The sequence below is a fragment of the Crocuta crocuta genome, unplaced genomic scaffold (assembly GCF_008692635.1).
Source record: "Crocuta crocuta isolate KB4526 unplaced genomic scaffold, BGI_CrCroc_1.0 scaffold477, whole genome shotgun sequence".
Lineage (NCBI taxonomy): Eukaryota > Metazoa > Chordata > Mammalia > Carnivora > Hyaenidae > Crocuta > Crocuta crocuta.
The window spans coordinates 16,923-36,239 of record NW_027530193.1 but is presented as its reverse complement, the minus strand read 5'-3'; the positions used below and the strand labels follow the sequence as shown (position 1 = coordinate 36,239).

The 19,317-nt window shown below is 47.6% G+C and overlaps 1 protein-coding gene across 1 annotated transcript in view; it reads right to left on the bottom strand.

Moving 5' to 3' along the window:
• MYBL2 (MYB proto-oncogene like 2) overlaps positions 1-19,317 on the bottom strand; it is a 39,168-nt gene that overhangs the window by 18,188 nt on the left and 1,663 nt on the right. The window contains exons 3-7 of the mRNA XM_077765258.1: positions 12,491-12,584; positions 8,630-8,701; positions 7,678-7,770; positions 7,249-7,469; positions 4,237-4,399 (exon numbers count right to left, since the gene is read on the bottom strand). Of these exons, the coding sequence (XP_077621384.1) occupies positions 4,237-4,399; positions 7,249-7,469; positions 7,678-7,770; positions 8,630-8,701; positions 12,491-12,584 (643 nt within the window). The remainder of the gene's footprint in view (positions 1-4,236; positions 4,400-7,248; positions 7,470-7,677; positions 7,771-8,629; positions 8,702-12,490; positions 12,585-19,317) is intronic.

The window sequence follows — 19,317 nt, the reverse complement described above, 5'->3', positions numbered from 1 at the left end:
GCTACAACTGGAGAAAGAAAGAATACCATAAACACTATTTAAAGGTTCGAATGTGGGAATCCCACTTCAGAAAATAGCCACATTGAAAATGGCTTGGCGATTTCATATAGAATTCAGAATACACTTAACGTATGACCCAGCAATCCCACCTCTAGATATTTACCCAGGAGAAATGAAAACTCATGTTCACACAAAATCCTGTATACAGATGCTTATAGTAGCTTTATTTGTAAATATTAGCTAGAAACAACATCTCTCAGCTGGTAAACAGATAGAGTGGTACCTGCATGACAGAATATCACTCAGCAATAAAAAGGAACAAATCACTGACAAACACAGTCACAGAAGAGTACAGACTGTACAATTCCATTTGTATGACATCCTTACTAAGATAAAACTACATAGAGACAGTAAATAGGTAAGTGGTTGCCAAGGGCTGGGGACCTGGGAATTTTAGGCGGTGATGGAAATGCCCTCCACCTTGACTGTAGTTACATTTGTCAAAATTCACAGAACTGTGTACTAAAAGGGTGAATTTTACTGTCTATAAACCACACTTTTTTTTTTTAACGTTTTATCTATTTCTGAGAGAGAGAGAGAGAGAGAGAGAGAGAGAGAGAGAGAGAGGCAGCGTGAGCAGGGGAGGGTCAGAGATAGAGGGAGATACAGAATCCGAAGCAGGCTCCACGCTCTCAGCTAGCTGTCAGCACAGAGTCTGACGCAGAGCTCGAACCCACGAACCATGAGATCATGACCTGAGCCGATGTCAGACGCTTAACCGACTGAGCCACCCAGGCGCCCCTATAAACTACACTTTTATAAAGTGAAGGGATGAGGAAGCTCCAAGTTTCCCAAACTGGGAAAACGAAGCTACTACATGATAAAAGTTATATTCTTGATATATAAATAAAAGTTTGCAAATTATTAAAAAGACAAAAAAAGAAGTGAAAAGCAAATCATTAAAGAAAAATGGTCAATCTCACCAGTAGTAAAAGAAATCAAAACCAAACGATACTTCACAGTTGCTCATAAAACTGGCAAAGATATTTTCATATAATCACAGCCAGTGGTGACAACAGTGTGGGAAAACAGGCAATGCCATGTGTTGCTGACGGGATAAAATGGTGCCACCACTCGAATGGCAATTTGGTGAGACCTATGAAAATCTCGAATGTCCATACCACTTGACCCAGTCATGCCACATCTGTAAAACTAAGCCACATAAACAGGTAAATGTACAAAGAACTTGAGCAATGATGTTCATTGCTGCATATGAACAGAAATGGTGACACATGTTCATCAATAGGTTATAAGACGTGACAGAGTCAAGAATGGTATAGAGATCTGTATACACACAATGACATGGAAAGGTTTAAAAAACATGTAAGGCAGTAAAATATAACAATCTCATTTTAACCTTTTTGCCCTTAGTAAAAAATGTTGGCAAACACATTAAACGATATATTGGTTCTCTGTGACAGTTGAGATTAGCAGGCTCACCTTCCATAATATTCAATTCTATAGTTTGTAACTCTTTACAATGACCATGCATTGCTTTCGAAGGACAAGGACGAGAATTATAACTGTAAGCACTGACCAGTGAGTGGGGAGAACAGGACCGTAGTCCCATGAGCACATTAATAGGCAAACCTTTTTCTGGAAGATAATCTAGCAAAACATATTAGAAGTTTTTCAAGAATGTGTCTAAACTCATCTCCAGGAATTCCTAAAGATATAACCGAGCGCATGAGCAGTGATTTTAGCTCCAAGGACAGTCATCAAAGTTTTGTTTCTAATTTTAAAAATTAGATATAACCATAATTAAATAAACAGCACAACAGAACCATGAAAATGATGCTGGAGATGAACTGACCTCTGGTGCTCAGGGTCATGATCTAGGCTCATTGTGGCCCAGCAAGGCCAGCGCTCCAGATGCAAGACACAAAGTGCCAGGGGCAAAAACCAAGCCAATACACAGACTTTCAACCAAGTAGGATTTTCAGAGACTGAGGAAGGTCTATCCATTTCCCCTATCCTGAAAGGTGACCTGGTATCTGCTGATGCCCACTGTTTCTCTCTGTGGAACGTATGCTTCTTCAATCAGAAGTAAAAGGCTTGAAACATATTACTTAGATACACCGGAAAGCGTCAGAAGTAGACTCCTCTGGTTAGGGGATGTGTGGGGAGTCCAAACCGGAAGAAGTCAATTTACTTTTCATTCTCTATCCTTCTCTACTGTTTGTTACTCCACAGGAGCATTTGTACCAGGGAATCAGGAGATAATCTCTCTCAAGTTGAAAAATCAAGAAAAGAAGCAAAAACATTATGTAATGCTCCAGTAGGGCATCGTAGAACTGGAGCTAAAACTAGAGTGGTGCACAATTTCTACGTAGCAGGAAGGAAAAGGGAAAGGGGAGCGGTAAAAAAAAAAAAAAAAAAANAAAAAAAAAAAAAAAAAAAGATTATTATTTATGGGATGCCTGGGTGGCTCAGTTGGTTAAGTGTCCAACTCCTGATATCAACTCACAGTTGTGAGATTAAGCCCATGTTAGGATGAGTCAGGCTCTGCACTGGGCGTGGAGCCTACTTAAAATTCTCCCTCTCCCTCCTTCTCCCTCTGGCCCTTCCCCACTCATGCTCTCCTCTCATAAAGAAAATAAAAAAAGATTATTCACTCATTCACCACAGAAGAGACTGGAACAGAGTACAGAGCAAGTATTACCTACCACATACTCAGCATTGTTGAATCTTGATTCTTGGACACTTTTGCTTCAAATTTTTTTAAGTTTGTTTTCGTGTGTGTATGTGTAATCTCTAATACCCAACGTGGAGCCTGAACTCACGACCTCGAGATCAGGAGTCACATGCTCTTCAGACTGAGTCAGTCAGGTGCCCCAAATCTTAATTTTTCAAGAATAAATCATTAGATGGGCGCTTGGGTAGCTCAGTCAGTTAAGTGTCTGATTTCAGCTCAGGTCATGATCTCACGGTTTATGAGTTTGAGCCCCACATCAGTCTCCGTGCTGACAGCTCAGAGCCTGGAGCCTGCTTCAGATTCTGTCTCCTTCTTTCTCTGCCCCTACCCCACTTATGCTCTGTCTCTCTCAAAAATATACAAACATTAAATATAAAAGAAAGAATAAATCATTGGACAGGTACCTGGGTGGCTCAGCTGGCTAAGCATGCAATTCTGGTTCAGGTCATGATATCATGGTTTACGATTCAAGCCCCAAATTGGGCCCCACACTGAGAGTGCAGGGCCTGCTTGGGATTCTCTCTCAAAAATAAATATATAAACATTTTTTAAAAGAGAAAAAAAAAAGAATAAATCATTAGAGATATAGCTTAAAAATATCAATAAAGGTTTGCTCCAGAGTGTAGGATAGGAGATGTAAACATCCACATACTGGTTACATTTCTGCAACTGCAAATGCAATACCATATTTGTGCACTGACAGCACAGAGCCTGCTTGGGATTTTCTGTCTCCCTCTCTCTCTGCCCCTCCCCCGCTCACTCGCTCTCAAAAATAAACAAACTCAAAAAAATCAGGAAAGAGAAAGTAAAACTTAAAAAAAAAGAACTGCATAGGGGCATTGGGTGGCTCAGTCGGTTAAGCATCTGACTTTGGCTCAGGTCATGATCTTACAGTTCATGGGTTGGAGTCCTGCATCAGGCTCTGCCCTGGTGGTGTGGGGTCTGCTTGGGATTCTCTCTCACCCTCCCTCCCCCCGCTCCTTCTTCACTTGCATGCTCTCTCTCTTAAAAATAAAAAATAAAATAAAAAAAGAACTATACACTAAACTCAGAAGACTTTACTGTATGTGAATTATATCTCAATAACTCTAATTTTTTTCATTGCAAATATGCTTTTAGTATGAAAAACCTGGAAAGAGCAACAGGTAGGAAGGAAGCCGCTGGACAAAAGGAGGTTTAGGACCTCTTCAACCCAATCCTCCATTTCGTAGGTCAGCTTGCTCTGTTGTACTTCACCTGTGTACAAACAGGTGTCAGGTATGCACAGAATTCTGGGACAAGGGAAGGCCCTGATGAGAGGTGCGGCCCACATGAGATCTTGTGGCAGGAACTAATGAACAGCTGTGGCTAAGTAAGATGGAAAGGAAAGTAAGATGAAAAGGAAAGAACAGGCATTAAATGAGATGGTCTTGGATGAACACACAACCCGACAAACCCAGAACCAAGCCCTGCAGCTGAGTGGCCTCAGGCCACCACCTCACCTGGTCTTCCACAGGGCGGGCACTCTGGAAGCTGTCCTTGTCCTCAAGCTCCAGCAGCAAGTACACAGGGGGCTTGCAGTCTTTGGACTCACTCAGGAAGCCACCGGTGTCCACCTTCCTTTTGATGGTGGAGTTCCAGTGATTCTTCACAGCATTGTCTGTCCTGTAGGGGCCAACAGGGGGCCTTTGAACTCTGCAGGCAGTATGCCGCCTGACAGGTCACTGACATTCCTAAGCTGCGTTCCCACTTCTGTAAACGAGGGTTCAACCTGACGACTCTGAGGTCTCTTAGCTCTAAGATGAAGTTACACGTTTCTAGCTCTCAACAATTTACAGATTTCCACTAATCTCAGCAAAACAAGCAAAGGTTCTATTCAGTCTATGGGAAAATCATACAACTGTAATGTTTTCAAGCTCTCATTCCCTTCTCTGTTCACTTTGTACCTGTAGAAACTAGAAGCAAAACCCTGGCTGCTGACCTCCACTTTGAGGCTCACAGTGACCTGGAATACAGCCCTTGTTCACCTCCCAGACTGCAAAATAGCCACAGAGGGCAGAGCTAAATGACACAGAGGGTCTAACACAGGTCCCCTGAATTTCAGCTACTTTCTCTGTAGAATCAAGAGACTACTTCACACTCCATCACTTACTAAAGATTATTCGAAGAGACACATATATAATAGTAACAAGTGCAGAGCAGCACAATGCTACAGAGCACAGAGTAATAGAGCAGTACAGAGGGGCACACCGGTGGCTCAGTTAGTTAAGTGTCCGACTTCAGTTTAGGTCATGATCTCGCAGTTCATAGGTTGGAGCCCTACATCAGGCTCTGTGCTGACAGCTCAGAGCCTGGGGCCTGCTTCAGATTCTGTGTCTCCCTCTCTCTCTGCCCCTCCCCTGCTCACACTCTGTCCTTCTCTCTCAAAATAAACAAACATGAAAGAAAAATAGAGCAGTATGGAAGTACAGGAGAGTGCAGTGACAGAAGGGGAGATTGGTGCAGAAAGAAGTGCAGAGCAGCAGAAAAGTGCATTGTGGCATGGAAATATAGAACAGTACAGCCGACGGAGCGTATGAGGTTTAGAAGTCTAGAGCAGCAGAGCACTGTGGTAGCATACAGCAGTGGAGCAGCAGCAGCACATGGCAGCAGATTAGTAGAGAACAGGGTAGTACAGCAGTAGAGAAGTATAAATAGAACCACCCGACAGCCATACAGTGGTAGCAGCGCGTGGCAGTAGGGCAGTACAGAAGCACAGGCTAGAACAGCAGTATGGAAGCGCATATGGTGCTGAAGCCGTGCACAGATACAGGTGGTACAGAACCAGGGAATCCCACGGCAGCGCAGCCACAGGATAGAAGCACAGAGAGAACAGCACCACGGAAGCCCAAGGCAGCACAGACGCTGTAGGGAAGCATGGAGAGAGCAGCACCACGGAAGCCCACGGGAGCGCAGACACAGGACAGAAGCACGGAGAGCAGCACCACAGAAGCCCACCGCAGCACAGCCGCTGTACGGAAGCATGGAGAGAACAGCACCACGGAAGCCCACGGCAGCAGAGCCACAGGATGGAAGCACAGAGAGGACAGCACCATGGAAGCCCACGGCAGCACAGCCGCTGTAGAGAAGCACAGAAAGGGGAGCACCACGGAGGTGCACGGCAGCACAGTGGTAAGCAGCACGAGGCAGTTTACAGTACAGCACATACTGGAATACAGATATGCAGGCACACAGTCGGCACTTCCTTCCTCGGAGGTCCAAGCAAAGTGCTTTTCCCCTAACTGTGAACAGTTAGCTCTTCCCCTGAACTGTGAGCACACACCAACAGCTGGACTAAACAACCAGTTAAAGAGAGGTCTGCATCTCCAAACAGTCCCACTGAGGCCCTCAGGACAGAACGCTGACCAGGCAGGGGTGTGGGCGCTATGGGGAGGTCGCTGGGGAACGTATGGAAGGACAGAGAAATCTTCTCTGAGAAAATAACACCCCCTCACCAAGGACTGAAGGAGGAGAGTGTGTTGGCTACACAGGGGCACATGCAGAGTGTGTTCCAGGCCGGCGCAGGAGCACAAGGTCGCTCTCAGAAGGAGCTCAACATGGCTGCGGGGCCTAGAGGGGCTGAGAGGACGGCAGAGCAGCTACAGTGCAACAGGTAAGGCAGTGTTATAGTGCATCAAGGCCAGGCTGGTGGCCAGCCAGACCCAGCAGGCCACACCGGGAAAGAGGCCCGAGTCTTCAACCCAAGTGTTAGGAGAAGCATCAAACGAATAACACACTGGGTTTGAGTTTTGAACGTAGACCGTTCGAGACTTCAGGGGAATTAACACCATCCAGCATTTTATCTTCTGTCCTTCTCAGGACCACAGTCCCATGACAGACAAAAGGATTCAGAACTGGGTAAGGGGGAAATGCACAAGGACACGGAGAACAGGGTAGAACACAGCCTCAAAGAAAAGATTTTTCTAAGTTTCCAGAAGATGGAAAGCAGTTAGGGGAGCAATAAGCAACTTGGGAGACTGGGAGTTGACCCTGGAGGAAGACTCTGGCAAGAATTGAGCCAAGTCCTTCCAGCGCTTCCCCAAAAACCCAAGAGGCTCTTGGAGGGACAAGATCAAGCAAGGAATAGAAAACTGAGCAGTGGTTCTCAGGTCTAGATCCTGGCCCTGACCACATGGGTAAGAGAAGAGAGGTTTATTCTCTAGAAAAAAGACCTCACAACCCTGGCAGAGGGCAGGGATGGTGCAAAAGCTCCAACAGAGACCAAATGAGAAATCTGTACATGGAAGTTGAGGTCCCCAGGCTCCTTTTCCCTGCCCTATTCCAGAACTGCCTACAGCCAGGCCCAGGCACCCCTGGGAAAGAATCTGAAAGATTCATTCATTTCTGGGAAAAGTGAACAATCGCAGAGAAATCAGACTCACTCTTGGAACATCCCTCTAGAAGGCCAGCAGATGCCCTCGCTTCCCAGGAACATCCCTGCCCACTCTGGTCCCCAGCCCCTGCCGGCGGCTCACCTCCCCGGCAGCATCTTGGCAATCTCAGCCCAGCGGTTACCCAGCACCTTGTGGGCCTCACAGATGATGCGGTCCTCCTCCTCGGTCCAGCAGGACTTCTTCACCTCAGGGTTGAGATGGTTGTGCCAGCGCTCACGGCACTGCTTCCCCAGCCGGCCCTTTAGGTGCTTGGCGATCAGCGTCCACTGCTTCGTGCCGTACTTTTTGACCAGCTCAATGACCTTGGAAAAGGCCCCTGTGAAGTCAGGGGGACCCAGCCTTCCCTCACGCCCACCACAGCACCTTCTCTCCACATGAGCCTCACCTCACTGCGGCCCTGAGACGGGCCAGCCGGACATCCTTGCCAACCCCCAGGACAGCCTCATCGTCCCTTGATCCTCTGGGGTTGGTGAAGGCCCACTGTGTGCAGGGCATTATCCTGATAGTTACCTTTTGGTCCTCCTCTTTGGTCCATGGCCCCTTGACAAGGTCTGGATTCAAGACCCTCAGCCACCGGTACTGGCATTGCTGGTCAGTGCGGTTCTGGGAAAAGAACAGGAACCTGTGAGGATTCCGAGGAAAGCGGCCTTCGACCCTGGCCAAGCACTGGGTTTAAGAGGCCAGGCCTATCTCAGGCAGGTTCTGTCTCGTTCCTTTCACCCACCACGTGCTACACTCCCACATGCCACACACATTTCCCTATAGGAAGTTACCTCCCGTCCCCCAACACAAGGAGGCCGCCATCATGAGCCATAAATTCCTGTAAAAGCTGGTGGTGTAAGTAGGGGGTTTCGCTTCTGAGAAAGCATTATTTCCCTAAAGGTTTCAGATCTCATGGAAGCAGGGAGGGCGAGGACTGGGGTAGAAAGGATCCGCTGACTTGGTCCCTGAGCTGTCAAGTGACTCAGGAAATCAGCCAAACAACAGCTCCTGCCACATCCCCTCCCTATGACACCTGCAGTCCTAGGGGTGGGGATAAGGGGGACCTGCATCCCCAGGAGGTTCTAGCTGCTCTGGCGGTGGTGGGAGTGGGGGAGGGGGAGGACCTCGCCAGGAAGCCGGCCAAAAGTAACGCTTCCCTTCAGTTTCAGTCTCACTACTGAGACTGTTTGCATTTCTTACAGGAAGAAATGCAAATGTGCCACTGTCACACACTGCAGACCACAAAGCCGAAAGACCACCGGGCCTGCGGTGGCTGCTGTGTGGAGATGCTGATGACAGGAGCTTTCAAATTCTGGCTTGGGAAGAAAGGGCTTAGAAAGCTTGTTTTATTTTATAGGGGGAGCAGGGGCAGCTTGATAAGAAATACCCTCTTCTCCTTGATAGGAAGTCTGTCGCAGGCACACTGGTCACCCAGAACCCTTAACTCTGGGGGAGGGGGCCACCGAGGGACTGCACTCACAGGAAAGTGGCTGGCCAGGAACTTCCAGTCTTGCTGCCCGAACTGCCTCACCAGGGTCCTCAGCTGCTCGTCCTGCCAACGCCAGAAAGAGAGGGCTCAGCTCACACACATGCAGAAAGCAGCCGTTCACGATGGAGGCAGCCCAAAGGACAGCCTCATTCACGCATGCAGTCATGTAGGGAGCGCCGACGCTGTGCCAGGTAGACAGACACAGCAACAGGCAGCAACGCAGCTGCCCGACCTGTGGGAATTACAGTCCAGAGGGAGCTAATCAAAGGCTCTCACAAACAAAAGTAAAGCCATCTTGTGGCTGGCTAGGGGCCAATGGAGAGGTATGGGGTGACCGCCTCTTCAGGGAGACCAAGAGACAGGCTCAAAGGTAGTCTAGTACAGACAGGATGCAGGAAGCAAGTGAGAGGGGCACGCAAAATGATTTTGGAGGGCACGGCAGGGGTCGGACCCACACGAAACCGCTTCGGCCTCTGCGTCACACAAAGCCACTGATGCATTTGAGCACTTGTGCAGTCACAGTCTGATGTGCTTATTATGAAGTTCACCTCGGCAGCTTCAGGGAAAGGGCTGTAAGAGGGCAGAATGGAGGAAGGGAGGCCATTAGAGGCCCCCAGGCCAGAGATGACAGCAACGCAGCAGTGGAGATGGGGAATCTTGGGCAGAACCACAATTAGTGAGAAGACATTAAAATAGTCTCCTGAAAATACACTGCTGACTCTCCCAACAACACAAAATCTCAGTATTATGAGGATGCGTGAAAAAAGTAGGACATGAGAGAGGGCACACCACATGATTCCATGCATATGACATTTTAGAAAATGTCAACTAATCTGTAAGAACAAAAACGTAGTCGGTGGTTATCTAAAATCAGAGGGGAGGGAGGAAGGGATGGACAGCAAAGAGGAGCAAATAGTGTTTAGAAATTAATGAAAATGTCCTATAATGGGATGGTGCAGGCAGTTTCACAGTTATACATCTGCTGAAACTCACTGAATTGTACTTTAAATGGTTGCAGTTCAGTATGGAAAGTATTCCTCATATTGATTTTTCTATTTTATACACAAATAAAGAAATTATGGTATATATCCATACAATGGAATGTTATTCGACCTCAAAGCAGAAGGAAATTCTATTAGAAGCTACAACAGAGATGAACGTGGAGGACACAGGTGAAATAAGCCAATCAGAAAAGGACAAATACTATATGATTTCACTCGTGAAGTATCGAAAGTAATCAGCTTGGGAGGGAGGCCTGGGGGGCTGGCTGTTAAGCGTCCAATTTCAGCTCAGGACATGATCTCACAGCTTGTGGGTTCGAGCCCCATTTCGGGCTCTGTGGTGACAGCTCAGAGCCTGGAGCCTGCCTCAGATTCTGTCTCCCCGCCCCCCCGCCGCCTCTGCCCCTTCCCTTCCTCCCTCCCTCTCTCAAAAGTAAAATATATGTTTATATATATATATGTATATATATATATATAAAGTAATCAAAATTGGGGTGTCTGGCTGGCTCAGTTGGAGGAGCATGTGACTTGATATCAGGGTCATAAGTTCAAGCCCCACACTGGGTATAAAGATTACTTACATAAATAAATATTTTAAATAAATATGTCAAAAATCATAGAAACAAAAAGTAGAAAGATGATTCCTAAGAGTTGGGGGAAGGGTGATGAGGAATTTGTGTTCAATGAGTATAGAAATTCAGTTTTGCAAGATGAAGAAGTTCTAAAGATCTGCTCCACAATGGGAATATATTTAACACTACGGACCTGTATACTTAAAAATGGTTACAATGATAAAGCGAATGTTCCATGCTTTTTAACATACACATACTCCTGGACAGAAAACAGGGTCACTACAGAAATCCAGACCCTCAAGTGCAACCCAGCACCAGCTGGGCAAAGTCCCCATAAATCCTATAGCTGAGCCAGCCCCAGACACCCTGCCCTCCTCTGCCACCTGGCCTGATCAGGCCAACACTCTCCTTCTTCCCATGTCCCCACATCCATCTCCAGCACTGCTGTCCTGACAACTGGCAAGGACATTTTTCTGTTTCATCTCCATCTCCTCCTGGACCCCAGGGGCCTCCTCCTGCTATCACTTCCATCCCACTGACCCAGGCTCTCCACAGTTGCCTGGTGCAGCGCCCTCCCCCACTCCCTGGGCACCAGTCTCCAGGCCCCAGGTTGCCCCCAAATCTCATTCATCCTACACACAGCAGATGAGTTCCCCTTAAGCCCAGCTATGTTCAGATCATTCCTCTGCTTTAAAAACCTTCAATGGCTCCACCCTGCTAGCTCAAAATCCTACATACTGAGCCTGACATTCAAGGCCCTTCAGGATTTGCCCCCCGTCAATCTTTTTGTCCCTATCTTTCACCCATTCAATCCATTCAAGGACTCTTCCCTTCAACCAAACCAGGGCCCTTCTTCTTGCCTTTCTCCACCTATAATCCATTTCCTATTCTAATATACCCATCATTTTGTACTCTTCCCTGACTTGATTTCCAAATCCTTATCCATGAAACTCCCTGAGCTCTTCAGGCAACATTAACCTCTCCCTCACAATTACCCAGTGCCTCCTATGTGCTGGGAGCCCCAGCACGGGAAGGAGAGATACGGTGGTGAGCATACACTGATCTTGTCCACAGGCTCATGCAGTCTTCTCTCTCCACCTCAAGTGGAGAGCTGTCTGGGCTGGGGACCCCAGCTTGTTTGTCCTTCTAGGCCAACAAGAGTTGAATATAGCTCCTGGCCCACAGTGGGATGAACAGAAAAGGCTGGCTTAGCACCCCTCCGAAGAAACATGATTTCAAAAAGTTTTACAACTCATACACGAAGTGGGGGGAAAAAGCCCTCAACTAAACCTACCCAGGAAAAAGGAGGTAGAATAAAAAGATAAGGCCAGCAGGAGTCGGGGACAGAACAAGAGTCCAGGCCTTAGGAAAGGTCTAGCAGTTTCTATAAAACTAAACCTACAGCAACCCCAGGACGATACATAAGTTATCTCCCCTAAAGAAATGAAAACATAATCCTCAAAAAAGATGTGAGCAAGAATCCTCCCAGGAGCTCTAACCACAATAGCCCCAAACTGGAACCAGCCCAAATGCCCACCAACAAATGAAACATACTGTGGTAGACCCATACAATGGAATGCTATTCAGCAATAAAAACGAACAAATTGCTGAATCAAGCAACTATTTCGTTAAGTGAAAGAAGTCAGATAGAAAAGAATACAGCCGTATGATTTCATTTACAGGACATTCAAGAACAGGCAAAGCAAATCAGACTAAGAGACATCACATTAGTCATTGCCTGGAGCCAGGGAAGACGGACCGTAAAGGGAACTTTCTGGGATAATCAAGGTGGTGGTCATGTGGGTATACATACTTGTCAGAACTATTGAACTGTTCGCTGTCAAAAGGTGCATTCGAATGTATATAAATTATACTTCCATGAAGGTGATTAAATAATAAAAAGAGAATCAATTCAGAGTTGGACGTCTCAAGACAATTTTTTAAAATAATAATAAAGAGGAGGTTGCAGAATTAGCAGTTAAAGGACAAGAAGCACAATTAATGCCCATGATGCAGAACACACCAGCTTCCAAGAGAGAGAACAGCAACTGCTGGCCCTGAGGTCTGAGACACAGTCTCCCTAGAGTCCTCAAGATGGAGAGTCCTTGGGAGTGCCCCGAGAAGAGGCGCTGGGGAGAACCTGAGGACCCCTCCATCTCTTCAGCTGGCTCCTCTTCATCACACCCCTAGGGCATCGGGCAGACATACCTCAGTTCTCTGACCAGCCTCTCAGCTGCCATCAGCCTCCCTCCCCTAAAATGTCCCTCAGTGTCACTCACCTCCTCATGGGTCCATTTGACCTTGCACTTGCTGTCCCTTTGCTCTGGCACGTCTGAATCTGTATCCTGGTAGTGCAGCTCATCCAGCTCCTCACTGCAGGGAGAGCAAGCTAAGGGTCAAGGACATGTGTCCTCACACACTGCTATGTGATGGACAGTAATCTCTAGGTAAAGGCTTAGGGGAGACTGCCTTTTATGTTCTACTTTTGATATGTCCACCCTCGTCTTTTTTTTTAATTCTTTAATGAATTGGGGTTATGGGCTATTTTTATTTTCTTCTTTCTTCTTTTATTTTTACAAACACCCTAATGATTTCAAAAGCTTCAAAAAAAAAAAAAAAAGGCTTCACCGAGAATATTATGATATTCCAAACCAGACACCCATTTAATATTTTCTTTTGGGGGCACCTGGGTGGCTCAGTCAGTTGAGCTTCTGACTTCAGCCCAGGTCATGATCTCATGGTTCATGGGTTCGAGCCCCATATTGGGCTCTATACTGACAGCTCGAAGCCTGGATCCTGCTTCGGATTCTATGTGGTGTCTCTCTCTCTTTCTCTATCTCTGCCCCTTCCCTGCTCACACTCAAGTCTCTCTCTCAAAAATAAATCAACTATTTTTAAAAAAATTTTTTTTTAATTTTTCTTTTGGACAGAACTGTTTTAAATTTTATGGATTTTAAGGATTAAACCTGATGATATATGCAATCACCAAGTACCAGGATTTCAAGAAAAATTGGTTATCTGAGAATAATATTTAATACATAACGTCAGTGACTATGTCCATTTTCCAATCCTTGGCTACACCAGGCATTGTTTATGGAGAGGAAAATCAAAGTACAAACAACCTGGTCTTCGGGATGTTTTTACGTTCTAAGAGGCAGTTTTTCAAGTTCCTCCAAAATCGTCATATTTATCTGGTTTAATGATTACGCAAATAGAAATTACACTATCCACCTCTAGGAATGTCAGCTGCTGGGGGCGGAGGCAGGGGAAGGTTAGTAAGCTCCCAACTCCAAGCAGTGGGACTGCCTCAGGTCATCTGTCAGGCACATTCCTAAGTCAGGTGTCTGTAGGCTGGAAAAGCCATTTCCAAACAAGCAAGGCAAGCACAAGCCTTGTTCCAAAAGGACAAGGACTTCCTTGCATGTCCATCTTCCTTCCCCTTCTCCAGAGCTCAGCATCTTCCTAGAGTCACTTGTGCTCCCACACCCTGGAAAGCCTCCTGTCTCAGAATGAGACCCCCCCCTTTGGGGCCTGTCACCAAAAGCCTTAAGAAATGTTTGCTCAGGGAATGACCGGGTCCCCAAATTAATAAGTAAACATGAATTCTGCTGCCTACTGGTTGATAAGAAATGCTAATTAAAGTAAATCTTTTCGAAGTAGAAACAGAAGGGATGGACAGTGTCTAAACCCAGGAATACATGGGTCACAGGAGCTAGAATTCAGCCTTGCTGGGTCTTCCCTGACCCCATTCATAGGGTCTTCCTCCAACACAAAGTAGGGGGCAAAAACTTCACAAGATACTAACAGAATGAAGCTGCCTTTAAAATCAACTGCACCCAGACTTCTAACAGAAACCATGTTTAGTTCTCTAGCACCCAGATTCTAATAGAAGCCCAGTAAATGTTCCTTCAAGCACACTCTCTGGTGCTCCAACACTTTACTGGGGACAAGCAACTCAGCTGGGAGACTTGTGAGATAGTGTAGAAGATATATCATCAACATGGAGCTAACCTTCTACTTCACTGGCATTCCCAATATCTCCATTTAATAGATGTGGAAATTAAGGCTGACGGGGCGGGGGGGATGCCACTCGCCAAGTCCACAAAGCCAGGCTCCAGACCTGCATCTTCAAGCCCTCACCCTGTAATCCCAGCTGAAAAAGCAGAGAGCAAGCGGGTGGTGGCAGCCACATGTAGGTCCAACACACCCTTTCTATGCCCTTCGATGTTCTGGGCTCTGCTCCAGTCCGGGTGAGTCAGAAGCCGAGCGGGAAGTGGGGGCACTGGTGCAGAGGAGAGTTACAGCAAGTGGCCAAGAATGGAGCTAGGGGCTGCGGGGTGCCAGGACGCAAACCATCCCTCACATGGGAAGGGGGTCCTCCACGGAGCCCCAGGGGAGAAGTGGCAGTGGGGCTGGGGGTGTGCTGGGGCTTTGGGTTATTCCCTGGGGTAACATTTCCAGCACCAAAAATCAGGACAGGTTCCCACAGGTGCCTGACCAGAAAACTCCTCCCGGGAACTGGAGCTGCCCTGGGAAATGGTGGCCTGAGGACGGCAGAGCCTGTGAGAGCACCCTGACCACTGCCCAGGGATCAGAGGCTTCCTGGTCGAGGAGTGAGTGCTTCTCAAGTCTCCACCCTCCGCCAGAGGGGGCAAACACCAAGGGAAGAGGCAGTTACGGTTAAGGGGCTGCCGATTCCAGGGAGGGAACAGGGCAGGCAGGACCCCTTTGTCCTCGGACTTTCCAGACTGGTGAAAAGCCGAGGTCAGGCCCCAGGCACACAGGTGTAGGCAGGGGCCCGGAACCCACACACGAGGTTCCAGGTTCCACGCTGCCACTTATTCTCTGGGGGAATAAGTAAAATGGAGCCCGCAGTTCCTGCCTTGGCCCCAGAGCGGTCTTGATATGCATCTGTCTCTCTTCCCCTCACCTTCTACCCCTGCTGCTCCAAACTCCTCATGTGGAACAGGAACACAGGTCTCTGAAACTAAACCGAGCTGGGGCCCGACACTCAGGCTGGGGACGATTAGACGGGAGGGGGGGAGGGGAGACACACAAGAGTCCCCTCCCTCCCCCCGACACCCTTCTCAGGCCGGAGAGGGCTGGGGGTGCTCTGTACTTCCCGTAATGTGGAGAAGAAACGCCCTCCGCCAAGTATCAATCCAAATAGGCTAAATAACTAAATAACTAAAAGTCCTGCAGGCTTTGGTTTCCCCGTCGCTGCGACTTGGAGGGAGAATCTTGTTCCCACCCCAGGGGTCGCCTCCCTCCCCAGTAAAGGCCCTAGCAGCTGACACCGCCATCCCTCCCCCACCCCGCAATTANAGGCGAGCTCCGCCCCCTCCCAGAGCTCTGAACCCTCCCGGGGCCCGGAGCTCGAGTCTGAGGGTACCCAGCGAGCGTCGGGGTGGGGCCGGGAAGGCCGGGGGTGATCGCATTGGGTCTTGGGATTTGCGGTCCTGAACCGGCCGCCATTTGACTGAGCCCGGACCTAGGCCGAGTGTGGTGGGTCCGGGGCGGCCCAGGTGTTGCCCACCCAGCCGACTGAGGAAAGGGAGGGATGAATCAGGCCGGGGAAACGGCCTGTGCAAAAACCCTAAGCGCTACTCCAAGCCGCTCCTCCGTCACGTCACCCCTACCTAGGCAGGGTCTGTGCCTTGGAACTGTCTCCCTGCTTCCTCTCCAGCCTCGAATTCGATGGCTCTCGCTCGGCTCAACTCCCGGCAGCCCGAGTGAGCTTCCCAAAATGCAAAACCAATCTTTCCTCTCCGGAAAAAAAAAAAACCTCTCTCCCCTCCCTCAGGGTAAAATACTCCCTAAGCAGGCTTATAGGATTCTGCCAGATCACCACCCTGCCCCTAGCCAAAGGAAACTAGCTAGCCTCCTGGCCTTTTGCCTCTGCGTGGGCCATTATCTGGCCGGGAACACTTCCCGCCGCTCGCACCGAATTCCAGTCTATCCTTGGGGTTCCCTGCCCACCATCTGCTTGTTGACTAGCGCGTTTTCCCCTCCGAACTATGGGCACGGTGAAGTCCAAGTAGCCTCTCAATTCCCGCAGTATCCCCAGGGCCCAGAACTGTTCAAGGGCTTAAACTCTTAGAGGCTTAGCGAGCATTTTCCATTTTAAGTTGCCATTTACCAAGTACCTTCCAAGAGTCAGGTCACACCGGGCTCCCTGGAAGAATGCTCTGAGAGGAAGGTAAATGAACTATGAGACAGGAGCCTGGGGAAACCTGGCTGAACCCCAGCGTTTTGGCCCCTGCTGCATCCTAGCTAGATTCCTCTTCCTGAAATCTGAGGAAAAGGCCACCTTACAGGCCACCTGGGGCCAGCCTAGCCAGCTGCTGCAAACTTCATTTACCATAGAAGAAGGAACACTGACATCTTAAGTGCCAGAAGCTTCCACATCAATTAATTCAGGTCTTCCCCCACCCACTTCCTTCATAAAGTAATTCACGCGGACATCCCCTCTTCATTGCTAGAGCATGATATTTAAGAGTGTGGACTCTGAAGCCAGACTTCTTGGAGTTTGATTCCCAGCACCATCATTTACTGCTTGTGTGATCATAGGCAAATTACTTAACTCATCTACCTCTGTTTTCTCAGATGTAATAATTAGATTTATCAAAAACTTAGATAGCTTTTACAATGGATGTGCCATCCACTGTTCTGTATGTGTTATAAATTTTAATTCATGTAGTCCTCATAACAATGCTATGAGGTAGTGTTAGAATGAACCTCTTTTGGCCAATGGGGAAACTGACACACAGGTGTCTCTCTTACCCCCAATACTACTGGTAAATGGCATAGCAGGGATTCAAACCTGGATTATCTAGTCTAGAGTCTATGCTTTTTTTTATGTTTATTTATTTATTTTGAGAGAGACAAAGAGCAGGGGAGGAGTGAAGAGAGAGGGAGACAGAGAATCCCAAGCAGACTCCCCACTTCCATCCCAGAGCCCGACTCAGGGCTCAGTCCCACGGAACTGCAAGATCGTGACCTGAGCCAAAACCAAGAGTCGAACACATTACCCACTGAATCACCCAGACACCCCTAGTGTCTATGCTTTTAATCACTACACTGGTACCTACTTTGTAGGATGGTTGTAGGATTAAACAAATAAATATGTGTAAACCACTGAGAATAATCCCTGGCCCTTAGTAAATACTCTTTTACTTTTAGTTGTTATTGTTGTTGCGGTGATGATGGTGATGACGATGACTCCTCAGCTGCCCTTGTGCTTGTTCTTTGAAGTCCAGGAAACCGCTTTGCACACGACACACATTCTCACATGGATTACTAGTTGTATTTCAGGAGAAAGAACCTGGCAGCTCTGGCAAGGTATTTGTCCAAGGCAAGAGACAGGAAGCAGCTGGAGAGCCCACCTGGAACCTGGAACTGGGGTCGACTCGACCAATACACTAGAGCCTAAGAAGCCTAGAGTCAGTGCTGTGAGTCAGGGAGCAGGGAGATCACCCTGGTGCCTGATGGAATCTCGTAATCTCCACAAGTGAGTTTCCCCAGTTACCATCACATCAACAATACTCTGGGCAGAGGGGACTCCCAGGTATACTGAGTGCAGCCACACCTGGGAGTGGTCCCTGGATCCAGGATTGATTACTGACTGCTGTTTACTGAGAAACCTTTCTTGGACATGCCCAACTTGGCCAGGCTGCAGTCATTTGGTTATTCCACAATCTTCCCCACCCCAGGCTCCAAACCCAGGGCCTGCCTCGGGCTTGGGGAAGACAGATGAAATCTACTTATTAAATGCTCAGGGGCCCAGCACCAAGCTGGACACAAAACAAACACTGATTGAAGACAGGTAAATGATAAGTAGGATCACGTGGCACTTCTGCCTGGCTTCCTCTCCACCTACCCAGCACCTTCCTTATCATCATTCTCTTATCATACTCCCTCCGCCCACAATTTCATTGTTCTCTCAAGAGCCTGGACAGCTCCACATTCAAATTTTTAGCTTCAGATCTCTACCATAATGTTTGGCTCCTAGTAGGTACTCACAGAAGGGATTTTACACATTTTTTTAATTGAATGAATGAAATATTACAACACTAACATTTGGGCTAGAGAGTTAGTAAGGCATAGACCAAAACTGAGAGGACATGCAATGCCAGAGTTTGGAGTGTATCTAGTAAGATATGGGACATCAAGAGATTTTGAAACAAAGGGAAATTTTTCAGATACTTTTGCCCTACCCTCAAGGGTCTCAGTGTAGAGGACAGAATCTAGAGAGCAGGTAAGTGGCTATAGACCTGAGAAGCCAGTACCAAGACCAGAAATGGCACAGTCGCTACAACGGGGTGGATTCCCCAGTGCAGGGAAAGTAATTCAATTACCTGCTGCAAGGAGTCTAACCTCTACAGAAAAATCTTCTCACTCACTTCTCGAAAGATTGAGATTTTATGAGTAACTATTTGCAAAGCACCTATCTTTGAGTTTCAGTGGGGAAAAACAGCAAAATATTCAACTTAGGAAAGTTGCCATGATCATACTGCTAGTGGGCTCATAGCTTGACATAAAGCACCCGTAATTTGAAATGTAAATATAATGGATGCTGTTTGTGAAAATATGCTGAAATGATTGAGACTGGGCTGCAGCCAGGGCCAGTCATTATGAGTCAATCTAACCATCCACACTCTCCAGAAACTCATCAGCTAATAGGGTAGACAATGAGTAAACAGAAAAGTAGATCTATAAGGGTGAAGATAAACTTCAGGGGCTGTGGGTGCCCACCCAAAAGGGTCACCGAAGGCTCTCCAGACTTTGGTGGTTTAGGAATTTGCAAGGTAGCTAATGTGGGGAATAGCACTTCAACCAGAGGCAATAGCCACTGCGTGCCAGAGTGAAGAAATATTAATAAGTAATCAGGGATTGGGCAGAGTTGAAGTCCTTTTGACTCTTCTCTCACATCACTTATCTGATCCATCTGCAATTCCTATTGTTTCTACCCTCAAACTCTACCTTCAAAATATATCCAGTGACAAGAGCACACAAAAAGATGCTCAATACCAGGTCATCAGGGAAACACAAAACCATCCAGCCACATGGAGACAAGAAAAATGAGTGCTTATGTCCACACAGAAGT